This window comes from Amphibalanus amphitrite, unplaced genomic scaffold, assembly GCF_019059575.1.
Source record: "Amphibalanus amphitrite isolate SeventyFive unplaced genomic scaffold, NRLGWU_Aamphi_draft 000701F_arrow, whole genome shotgun sequence".
Taxonomy (NCBI): Eukaryota; Metazoa; Arthropoda; class Thecostraca; order Balanomorpha; family Balanidae; genus Amphibalanus; species Amphibalanus amphitrite.
In genome coordinates, this window is record NW_024882195.1 from 268,033 (window position 1) to 280,082 (window position 12,050).

Here is a 12,050-nt window from a genome sequence, read left to right on the forward strand (position 1 = left end):
TGATTGAACTGTCGAGTCAGGTCGGAGCTCAATGACCTCGGCACGGTCATTAGTTGGGTACTGCCACGACGAAACAATGATAGCAAAAGAGGTACGTAGGCATGCGAAACAAACAAAAAGCTTGGACGGTCCCAATAAAGCATGAAGTGCAAAACTTATTCAATATCTATAGACGCAAAAGCAAGCATTTTTTACTTTCAGGTACCGATCACTCGCAAATGAGCTAGAGCGCATTAACTACAAGGAGAACATCACGATATCACTTCTGCCAGTTGAAACCTTAGCGTTCATATAATTTATTAGGAATTTCATAGTTCAACTATACCATCTACGGAAAGATGACGAAGGAAAAGCAAGGGTCGTCAAACGCTGCCCGTTCAGCCAATATCATCAGCTGCGCCTCCCCTCATGCTCTCCCCACCCTCCTCTCTCCCCTCCCGTGCTCTACCTTGAACTCTCGCTCGGTCACCACGCCCTCCTCTATCAGTTTCTCAGAGTACTTCTGCAGGATTCCCGGCGTACCCCGTACTTTGGTGTACATGAACGGGTGCGTGAACATCGGCTCGTCAATCTCGTTGTGACCGTTACGACGGTACGACACCTGTACGGCAGGGGGTGTTAGTGTTACGACGGTACGACACCTGACGGGCAGGGGAGGTACGACAGTAGTGAGTAACGACAGCAGCGAGTAACGACAGCGAGATACAACAGCGCGATATGATACATGCGGGTAAGGCAGGTACCACAGTGGTGAGTAACGACAGCAGTGAGTAACGACAACAGCGAGGTACGACACCTGACGGACAGGGAAGGTACGACAGCAGTGAGTACCAAAAACAACGCGATATACCTGAAGGAGAGGGGGTAAATGTTACGACGGTATGATACCGAGATGGAGTTACGACAGCAGCGAGTAACGACAACAGCGAGGTATGACACCTGACGAAGAGGGGAGTTAGAATGGATGTGGGCTCGTCAATCGCTTGTGGCCGTTACGATGGTATGATACCAGCACGGGAAAGAGAGGGAATTACAGAAAGGTTACGGTAGTGATACACTTGGCGACAGACATGGAAGTATGACACGTCAGGAAAAAGCGCAGGGAGTTAGGACACCCGGGACCAGAAAATATCTTGTCCTGAGTTAATGGCCAGGCCAAGTCAACGCAAGTTCCCAAACTTGCACAACGGATTATATGTACCCAACCAAGCCAGAGCGCTGGAAGCGGAAACAAAAAGAGTCGAAGTCCACCGGTAGAAGGGTATATCAGGAGATATGTGCCGCGGTGGAGGGGACTCCGCGACAACTGTACAGTCAAGTTCACAGGGAGACCAGTGGTGCCCAACCCCGCTGCCTTGAACATCGACTCGTCATAAGCCAGTAACACTGAAATTGTAGCTCTAAAACAGCAAAACGAAATATATGACATGCTAGAATGCAGGTCCGCCATATTTCATAGCAAAATGTCAAAAATTGCAGTAGCTCAGCAAGGTTAAGTAAGTTAAGCTAAGTTAACGTTAACTCCATTCAACACAACCGCCCTCCCGGCCCGTTGCGCGGAGTGCCGCTGATCCGACTCACGATGTCGATGACGACGTCCTTGTGGAAGGTGTTCCTCCACTCGGCGGCGATCTGGCAGACGTGCATCACGGCCTCCGGGTCGTCGCCGTTCACGTGGAAAATGGGCGCGTTCACCACGCGCGCCACGTCCGTGCAGTAGGGCGACGAGCGGGTCAGGCGAGGGTCCGTCGTGAACCCGATCTGTGGGGGAGACAGGGGTCAGAGAGGTCACAGTAGGGAGAGGAGCGGGTGAGGCGCGGGTCCGTCGTGAACCCGATCTGTGGGGAGGGGGAGAGACAGGTCATAGGTCAGAGGTCACAGGTCAGCGGGGTCACAGTAGAGACGAGGCGCGGGTCCGTCGTGAAACCGATCTGTGGGGAGAGGTCACAGGTCAGAGGTTACAGGTCAGCGGGGTCACAGTATGGGGAGGAGCGCGTGAGACGGGGGTCCGTAATGGACCCTATCTGAAATGGGACAGAAGTAATATCTCACACACCGGACGGGGCCGAGGTCATAGCAAGGTCGCAATCCGATCTGATGGGAGAACTTGATTATAGACAAAAGTACACAAGTAAAGCTAGATCATTTTGTTTAATGTTTATACCGTTCTGGCTATACAAAGCGTTATTTTCGGTCGCTATCATCATACCTGATTGTTAACCACAATATGTATCGTTCCGTGCGTGGTATAGGCCGGCAGGCAAGTACGTGCCAGTGTCAGTGTGCCACTGTTCCTGTATCCATACCTGGTTGTTGACCACAATATGTATCGTTCCGTGTGTGGTGTAGGCCGGCAGGCAAGTACGCGTCAGTGTCAGTGTCACTGTCAAAGTGTCGGTGTCAGTGTCAGTGTGTCGTAGGTGTTAGTGTGTCAGTGTCACCGTACCTGATTGTTGACCACAATGTGGATCGTTCCGTGCGTGGTGTAGCCCGGCAGGTCAGTCAGTGTCAGTGTGACAGTGTCAGTGTCAGTATATCACTTTACCTGATTGTTGACGACAATATGTATCGTTCCGTGCGTGGTGTAGGCCGGCAGGTCGGACAGGTGAATCGTCTCGTAGACGACTCCCTGTCCAGAGAAGGCCGCGTCTCCGTGCAGCAGGATCGACATCACCTGTAGATGGGCACGAGGGGGGGGGGGGAATGGGAGTCAGATATGGAGATCACCCGGCAGGGGTATGGTAGACACGAACGACAGTTATATGAAGATGAAGAGCCGGGGGACAAGGGGCAAAATCAAGCTTCGTTCGGCTTCAGCAGAAGCATTTCATGACGAAAAAAGACGACCATGATCGTTGGACGATCACAACATCCTTCGAGGTGAATGAGCACATATACAACAAAATCAACAATAATTCATCTGAATGAGAGCATACAAGATGACAAGCCAGTGATATCATTGCAGCTGCAGCTCGTAGATTGTTAAATTATCAGCAGCAGCTGGGAAGAAGCCGCTAATAAGGCAGCGTGGGTATCCAATAATGCACTCATTGGATTTGAAATGCTCACACTGTTCCCTCTGTATCTATCCTATAACGTTACCCTGTTCCCTCTGAATCTTTCCTGCTGAGTTACCCTTGTTTCCCTGTCTGTATTTCCCCCTGTCACCTTATTCCCCTCGGTACGTATCTTCCCTTGTCCCCTCTGAACCTCCCCCTGCCCTCACCTTGTTGCCCTCGTTATCTCCGCGGTAGAACTGATCGGCTCTCTGTATGTATATCCCCCCTGCCCTCACCTTGTTGCCCTCGTTATCTCCGCGGTAGAACTGATCGGCTCTCTGTATGTATATCCCCCCTGCCCTCACCTTGTTGCCCTCGGTATCTCCGCGGTAGAACTGCTCGGCTCTCTGTATGTATATCCCCTGCCCTCACCTTGTTGCCCTCGGTATCTCCGCGGTAGAACTGCTCGGCTCTCTGTATGTATATCCCCCTGCCCTCACCTTGTTGCCCTCGTTATCTCCGCGGTAGAACTGATCGGCTCTCTGTATGTATATCCCCCCTGCCCTCACCTTGTTGCCCTCGTTATCTCCGCGGTAGAACTGCTCGGCTCTCTGTATGTATATCCCCCCTGCCCTCACCTTGTTGCCCTCGGTATCTCCGCGGTAGAACTGCTCGGCTCTCTGTATGTATATCCCCCTGTCCTCACCTTGTTGCCCTCGGTATCTCCGCAGTAGAACTGCTCGGCTCTCTGTATGTATATCCCCCCTGCCCTCACCTTGTTGCCCTCGGTATCTCCGCGGTAGAACTGCTCGGCTCTCTGTATGTATATCCCCCTGCCCTCACCTTGTTGCCCTCGTTATCTCCGCAGTAGAACTGCTCGGCTCTCTGTATGTATATCCCCCCTGCCCTCACCTTGCTGCCCTCGGTATCTCCGCGGTAGAACTGTTCGGCTCTCTGTATGTATATCCCCCTGTCCTCACCTTGTTGCCCTCGGTATCTCCGCGGTAGAACTGTTCGGCTCTCTGTATGCATTGCCCTCACCTTGTTGCCCTCGGATCTCCGCGGTAGAACTGCTCGGCTCTCTGTATGTATATCCCCCCTGCCCTCACCTTGTTGCCCTCGGTATCTCCGCGGTAGAACTGCTCGGCTCTCTGTATGTATATCCCCCTGTCCTCACCTTGTTGCCCTCAGTATCTCCGCGGTAGAACTGTTCGGCTCTCTGTATGTATATCCCCCTGCCCTCACCTTGTTGCCCTCGGTATCTCCGCGGTAGAACTGCTCGGCTCTCTGTATGTATGTGCCCCCTGCCCTCACCTTGTTGCCCTCGGTATCTCCGCGGTAGAACTGTTCGGCCCGCGTCTTGCCCTGTACCACCGGGTCCGCGGCCTCCAGGTGACTCGGGTTGGCCACAATCGCCATACGCACGTTCTTGTTTGTTACTCGGTTCAGACGCTCCACGTACGTGCCAAGGTGATACTTGACGTCACCAGAACCCTGAGAACATGACGACACAAGGGGTATGAGAAAATGACGTCATATGGGGTACGGGTTATGACAGGGTGTTAACATGTCCGCACCCAGGTGGCACTTGAGCCCTGAGAAAATGACGTCACATGGGGTACGGGTTATGACAGGGTACAGGTCTCGCGATATTAAGCGGTAGGTTTTGCACTTTTACGTTTCCGGTTATATCTCAGAAACTAATCGATCTACGATGAAGCCATTTTACACGATCATGGCCGGCTTGTTAACCAGTCGATCGCATCTTCAACACTTAAAAGCTTAAGACGACGAAGATATAGCCTGAAGTACACTAAATTTTCTAGGTGCAAAACCTACCGCTAAAACCCGCGAGACTTGTACATCTGCCCAGGTGGTACCTGACGTCGCCCGAGCCCTATAAATGGCGTTATAAGGGGTGCCGGCCAGACTGGGCGCAAGATGAAGTTTTAGTGACGCCTGCTAGCCCTGGAACTGACTATAACAAGTCGGCCATCGGGTAGCCATCAATATGGACCTCTGTTCATCACATATTCCGTGCAATGTCTCGTTCACGAGTTAACACCATTTCGTAAAAGTCTAGTCTTTCCCAAGACTCCATCCCGGACCAGGAAGAATCAAGCTCTGCACCTCTACGCAGTCCCTTCAGAAATCCCTTTTCTCTTTTTCTTACCTCGTCGGCGACCTCGAGCGCGGCGAACTGGGCGAAAATCTGCTCCAGTGGCTTCCGACAGATGTTGGCCAGAACGTTCAGACGGCCGCGGTGGGACATACCTGTCAATGGGACGGAGGGGTGAGCGTGGTGGGACAGGTGGTACAGCCGCGGTGGGACAGGTGTGGGACGGTGAGGGTGGTGGGACAGGTGGGACAGCCACGGTGGGACATACCTGTCAATGGGACAGAGGGGTGGGACGGTGAGGGTGGCGGGACAGGTGGGACGGCCCCGGTGGGACATGCCTGTCAATGGGACAGAGGGACGGGACTGTAAGCGTGGTGGGACATGCCTGTCAATGGGACAGGGACGGGACTGTGAGGGTGGCGGGACAGAACCGGACCAAGGCGGGACCGTGAGGGCGATGGGACAGTTCAGCCAGAGGGACGGGGGCGGGACGGTTATGGCGGTGGGACAGCCGACGTTGCGAGGCACGAGTGCCGTTACTGCAGTTACACTGGTACTGCAGTACCGTTACTTACAATAAGATACTCAACACTCCGTTTTGATTAAAGTGTTTTGGAAAGCATTTCACGTACCCCGGCGGAGGAATCGACTCACCCATGACGAAGGACTCGACTCCCATTGCTGAGCTGACGTCGATGATGTGTTTCATGGCCGGGATGAGCACCTCACCACCCTCCAGGCCGAACCGCTTCTCCGAAGACCACTTGCGGGCCAGGAACGACTCGAAACTGGGACACGGGGGGGGGTCAGTCTACAGCCAGAAACGACTCGAAACTGCCGGGGGGGGGCGAGGGGAGGTTAGTCTACAGGCCAGCAACGAGTCGAAACTGCCGGGGGGGGGGCGAGGGGAGGTTAGTCTACAGGCCAGCAACGAGTCGAAACTGCCGGGGGGGGGGGGCGAGGGGAGGTTAGTCTACAGGCCAGCAACGAGTCGAAACTGCCGGGGGGGGGGGGGGCGAGGGGAGGTTAGTCTACAGGTCAGCAACGAGTCGAAACTGCCGGGAGAAACGAGGGGATAGGTCAGCCTACAGCCAGGAACGACTCGAAACTGGCGGTGGGGCGGTCAACTTCCAGCCAGGAACGACTCGAAACTGCCGGGGGGAGGAGAGGTAAACTTCCAGTCAGGAACGACTCGAAACTACCGGGATAAACGAGGGGAGAGGTCAGTCTACAGCCAGGAACGACTCGAAACTGCCGGGGGAAGGGGAAGGGGAGGTCAACTTTCAGCCAGGAAAGACTCGAAACTGGGACACGAGGGGGAGGTTAGTCTACAGGCTAGGAATGACTCGAAACTGCCGGGGGAGGGAGAGAGGACAGCCTACAGCGGGCAGAGGGAGAGGGGAGAAGCCAGCCTGCAGCCTGAAACAACTCGAAACTGCGAGAGAGAGGGAAGGGAGAGAGGTCAGCCAAGGGTATATTGAGTTACGGTCAGCCTACTGCAATAGAGGGGCAGAGGTCAGCCTGCGGCCAGGAACGACTCGAAACTGGGAAACAATGGAAGGTAATAGTAGACACATGGTTATATGTAGTCAATTAGGCACACTCATTGGCCAGGAACGATTGGAAAGAGAGGAGAAATTTAGAACGATGGCAGAACAATGCATTTAACGACAACATAAATATCGAAAGGGTTCTGTTCAGTTATATTGTTCACTGTTCAGATATATTGACTGATCAGAAATGACTCCAACACGTGTATAGCATAATAAAAACATAAAAAATATCCATCAAACTCGAGCAAAGGACGAGCAAAAGCGCAGAAATGATAGTTGCAATGAGCTTTTAACAATGAAGAATGATAAACGACACCGTATCTGACGTCAGAGCCATCAGCATGTCTGCGATAGCCGCGTGACACAGGTCGAGCCAGCGCACAAACTGACCAGTAAACCCGGCACCCATCTCCGCCACGTACCCGGAGGCTCGCGCCAGTCTGGCCAGCAGGACGCGCTTTTGCTCCTTTGTGGCCGACAGGACGCCGGGCGTCTCGATCCGCTGCCTGATCCAGCTGCACTGCTCCAGGTCGTTGATGTACATGTACTCCACGCCGATACTCCTGGAACACAGCGAGGTTCAGTTGGAGGATCCGGCGGCACTGCTCCAGGTCGTTGATGTACATGTACTCCACGCCGATACTCCTGGAACACAGCGAGGTTCAGTTGGAGGATCCGGCTGCACTGCTCCAGGTCGTTGATGTACATGTACTCCACGCCGATACTCCTGGAACACAGCGAGGTTCAGTTGGAGGATCCGGCTGCACTGCTCCAGGTCGTTGATGTACATGTACTCCACGCCGATACTCCTGGAACACAGCGAGGTTCAGTTGGAGGATCCGGCTGCACTGCTCCAGGTCGTTGATGTACATGTACTCCACGCCGATACTCCTGGAACACAGCGAGGTTCAGTTGGTGGATCTGGCTGCACTGCTCCAGGTCGTTGATGTACATGTACTCCACGCCGATACTCCTGGAACACAGCGAGGTTCAGTTGGTGGATCTGGCTGCACTGCTCCAGGTCGTTGATGTACATGTACTCCACGCCGATACTCCTGGAACACAGCGAGGTTCAGTTGGTGGATCTGGCTGCACTGCTCCAGGTCGTTGATGTACATGTACTCCACGCCGATACTCCTGGAACACAGCGAGGTTCAGTTGGAGGATCCAGCTGCACTGCTCCAGGTCGTTGATGTACATGTACTCCACGCCGATACTCCTGGAACACAGCGAGGTTCAGTTGGAGGATCCGGCTGCACTGCTCCAGGTCGTTGATGTACATGTACTCCACGCCGATACTCCTGGAACACAGCGAGGTTCAGTTGGTGGATCCGGCTGCACCGATACTACTGTAAACGAAGAGAAGCGTGTCGGGGTTCACTGAGAGGATCTGACCATACTCATCAATAAAAAGCTCGCATTACTGCGCCGAGTTTGGCCAAAGTCAGCTAAAAAGAAAAAAGATACACATCGAGAAAGTCAATGGCGTTTGGACACTTGCTGTACGGATTTTATTGCCAGCATCATGAGCTCTTGACGTCATCAAATAGCCATCCACCAGTCTCCGTCACGCTCGGAAGGCCTGCTCCAGCGGCGAGGGGGAGGACGGGACGGCGGACGGAGGGAGACGGGACAAGGGATAAAGGACGGGGAACGGGCAGCTGATCAGCTGACCCACCTGCAGTAGGTCTGTTCCAGTGGGGAGGGGACAGGGAACAGGGACGAGTCGCTCCACTGACGAGCTGACTTACCTGCAGTGGCGCCACTATCAGCTGACCCACCAGCAGTAGGTCTGTTCCAGTGTGGGGAAGGGACAGGGACAGAGACGGGCCGCGCCACTGACGAGCTGACTCACCAGCCTGCTCCGGTGGCCCGGGTGTGCGGGCGACGCGACGGGGACAGAGACGGAGACAGAGACGGGAGGCGACGGGGACAGAGACAGGGACAGAGACGGGTCGCGGCAGCAAACAGTTGACTCACCTGCAGTTACGACCTTCTCCAGTGGGGTGGCGGCAGGGGACAGAGACAAGTCGCTCCACTGGCGAGCTGACTTACCGGCAGTGGCGCCACTGATCAGCTGACCCACCTGCAGTAGGTCTGCTCCGGTGGGGGGAGGGGGGGGGGGTGACAGGGACAGAGACGGGTCGCGGCAGCAGACAGCTGCTGAATTACCTGCAGTAGGCCTGCTCCAGCCGGTTGACGATCTCCCTGAGCGGCAGCGCCTTCTCCCGGCCGCCGATAAACGTGGAGGATGGCAGCTGGAAGACGCGGTCCATGTCCTGCTCATCTGAGGGAGAGGTCACAGGTCAGGTCACAGGTCACAGGTCAGGACAGCTGGAAGACGCGGTCCATGTCCTGCTCATCTGGAGGGCGAGATCAGGGGTCAGAGGTCAAGGATCAGAGTGATCAGAGAGGTAATGGGTCAATGGTCACAGAGCTCAGGTCAGATCAGCTGGAACATAAGATTGGAACATAAGGAACATAAGGTTGGAACATAACGTCCTACTCAGCTGTACGGAGAGAAAGAGAGAGAGAGAGAGAGAGAGAGAGAGAGAGAGAGAGAGAGAGAGAGAGAGAGAGAGCGAGAGAGAGAGAGAAAGAGAGAGAGAAAGAGAGAGAGAAAGAGAAAGAGAAAGAGAAAGAGAAAGAGAAAGAGAAAGAGAAAGAGAAAGAGAAAGAGAAAGAGAAAGAGAAAGAGAAAGAGAAAGAGAAAGAGAAAGAGAAAGAGAAAGAGAAAGAGAAAGAGAAAGAGAAAGAGAAAGAGAAAGAGAAAGAGAAAGAGAAAGAGAAAGAGAAAGAGAAAGAGAAAGAGAAAGAGAAAGAGAAAGAAAGAAAGAAAGAAAGAAAGAAAGAAAGAAAGGAAGGAAGACAGGTCAGGTCAGAGGTCACAAGTCAGGGGTCACAGGTCAGGACAGCCTGAACACGCGGTTCATGTCCTGCTTATCTGGAGGGAGAGAGGTCACAGGGGCCAGGTTAGAGGTCAGGGGTCACATATCAGGGCAGCTGGAGCACCATGTTCATGTTCTGCTCGTCTGAGACGGGGTCGGAAGTCAAGAACAAGGATAGACTGAAGCTTGACCCTCCTAATCCGCCGATGTCGAGGACCGCTGGGTGGCGACAACACACATCACTCACTGCTCATGGTTAGATTCACTGAAAACCTCCCCTTCACCTCCCTTCTTCTCTCCTAGTTCTATACTCCATTCTGCTTCCTCCCCCGGTTCGTGTCTCCCATCTCGTACCATTTTCCTCACCTCCTCCCACTCACCCAGCTCAGCTCTCTCCTCTCGCTCCCTTTCTTATCCCTCTATCCAGCCCAACCCACACCCTCCGCTACCCCTCTCTCCAGCCCACCCCACACCCTCCGCTTACCGAACGTCTTCATGTATCCGCGCACCACGATCTCGGAGGCAGTCTCCACCGGTTTCCGTTCGATCTCCAGCGGGTCCAGGCGGGCCACCAGGTGACCGCGGATCTGGGGAACAGGTCACCGGTCAGAGGTCAGAGATCAGGTCACAGGTCAGGTTACCAGCGGGTCCAGGCGAGCCACCAGGTGACCGCGGATCTGACGGAGAGGTCAGGTCAGGTCAGGTCACAGGTTCAGAGGTCAGGTCATCAACGGGTCCAGCCTCGCTACCAGGTGACCACTAATCTGAGGTCAGGTCAGGTCAAGTCAGGTCAGTAGTCAGGTTAGACAAGCGGGTCCGTCCATAAGGGCCCATGGTCGATCGCAGGCGATGTTCAGTTAAAAATGGTCAAACATGACCCAGATAAATATGATTTTGTGGACAGTAAAAATCGGTCCCAGCAGTTGACTGATCGCCCAGACGGCGTGAGATCACAGGCCATAAACGATCGGCGGATGTCACGAGCGGTCAGACGGAAACGAGCTAGGGCGTCGACCTCCATACAGCAAGCCAAGTCCGGGGAGTCACAACAGGTCACAGGGAGTCAGAGGCACCGATTACACCCGTCACAGCTCACTGTGACAGGTCACTGACTGGGTCAAATAATGTTACAGCTCACTGTGACGAGTCCCACTGGGTCACAGAGTGTCACACGATAGGTCACACTGGGTCACAAAATGAAACCGTGACCGGTCACACTGGGTCACATGACACCGTGACGGGTCACATTGGGTCACAGTGTCACACGGCGGGTCACATTGCATACGGGCGGTTCAACGTTATGAGCATATCATAATCCTGCATGCTATAAATAAAAACAGCCAGATACATAATTGTTTGAAAACAACGTAACAGCATCCTCCAACATCATCACAGCCTATGTTCAATTCAATCATATCACCAAGTCACCAGCAAACATGCGCCTGATAATAGCAAAGATGGCATTCGACGGTTCGACCATAGCATGAAAGAGAGATGCATTCTCGGTCATGACCATACCAAACAATAAACCATACGTGCATGCCTAAATACGAAACACTTTCATGCAAGACGGAACAGGAACCTTACTAAGGTCATTGACAACTGAATATATGGAATAAGTGCGATATCATTTAGCGATGATGATTTGGTGTTTTAGGGCGCACCATCAACGAGGCTATATGACATCATTTAGCGAGTTGGACCCGATAAAAAACACACAATGATAGCAGATCTAATCAACTCAACAAAATATCGTTTCACAGATCGAAAAACTACCAAGATCACTATTTCTGAAATACTTTTTGGGAAGAAACAGACACAGTTCGTCGGTATACCATAAGACAAAGTGACACGGTCCGGTAGCTCAGCATGCCAAACAGGATCGGTCACTACCAAACACGACCTCACCAACAACTCAGGCACGTCTATTACCTACTGAATAAAACGGTAGGCGTCACATGGCCCGGCAAATCACTACCACATCAGACGCTAAGAAACGGCAGGCTGGCATGTAGAAAACTTACAGCCACAACGGTCCACCTAGCCTGGCTAGGCCCGGTCTAGACAGCGGCCTAGGCCGTAGGCCCCGACTTCTAGGCCGTTAGGCATTGAGTCATTGACCAATGGCCATTGACCGGCGACCAAAGGCCATGGGCAGCCGAACTGACCGATTTTCCGTCATCCAGTCGTCCCGTGTGCCTGTCTCGTTATTCCTGTTGTGAGGGGAACACGATGGCAAACCACACTCATGTACAAGAAGGAGATGGAAGTACAAAGCAAGAAATAAAGCGCTAGGGAGGTATATCAAATGTCCATAAAACACAGTATGTAACACAAGTTCACGATATGCAGTCACACAAATCACAGTATCAAAAGCTCGAAGATTTTTCTAACAACGTGAATAAAACTTGCCATGGCTCCGCTCTAAACCGCACAACACCTGGTGAATCCCGCTATACGCTCAAGTACTTCTCAATCTCCCGCCTTCCCC

General features: G+C 53.3%; 1 protein-coding gene across 3 annotated transcripts in view; it reads right to left on the reverse strand.

Moving 5' to 3' along the window:
* Positions 1 to 12,050, reverse strand: part of LOC122364823 (2-oxoglutarate dehydrogenase, mitochondrial-like) — a 69,896-nt gene that overhangs the window by 21,225 nt on the left and 36,621 nt on the right. The window contains exons 4-13 of one of the 3 annotated variants that reach the window (XM_043335579.1): positions 10,044 to 10,146; positions 8,844 to 8,958; positions 7,094 to 7,234; positions 5,773 to 5,906; positions 5,173 to 5,273; positions 4,314 to 4,493; positions 2,546 to 2,674; positions 1,905 to 1,931; positions 1,582 to 1,734; positions 448 to 601 (exon numbers count right to left, since the gene is read on the reverse strand). In XM_043335579.1, coding sequence (XP_043191514.1) covers positions 448 to 601; positions 1,582 to 1,734; positions 1,905 to 1,931; positions 2,546 to 2,674; positions 4,314 to 4,493; positions 5,173 to 5,273; positions 5,773 to 5,906; positions 7,094 to 7,234; positions 8,844 to 8,958; positions 10,044 to 10,146 — 1,237 coding nt within the window. Of the gene's footprint in view, positions 1 to 447; positions 602 to 1,581; positions 1,762 to 1,904; positions 1,932 to 2,545; positions 2,675 to 4,313; positions 4,494 to 5,172; positions 5,274 to 5,772; positions 5,907 to 7,093; positions 7,235 to 8,843; positions 8,959 to 10,043; positions 10,147 to 12,050 lie in introns of all 3 variants that reach the window. The other 2 variants (XM_043335581.1, XM_043335580.1) reach the window with 2 other exon arrangements.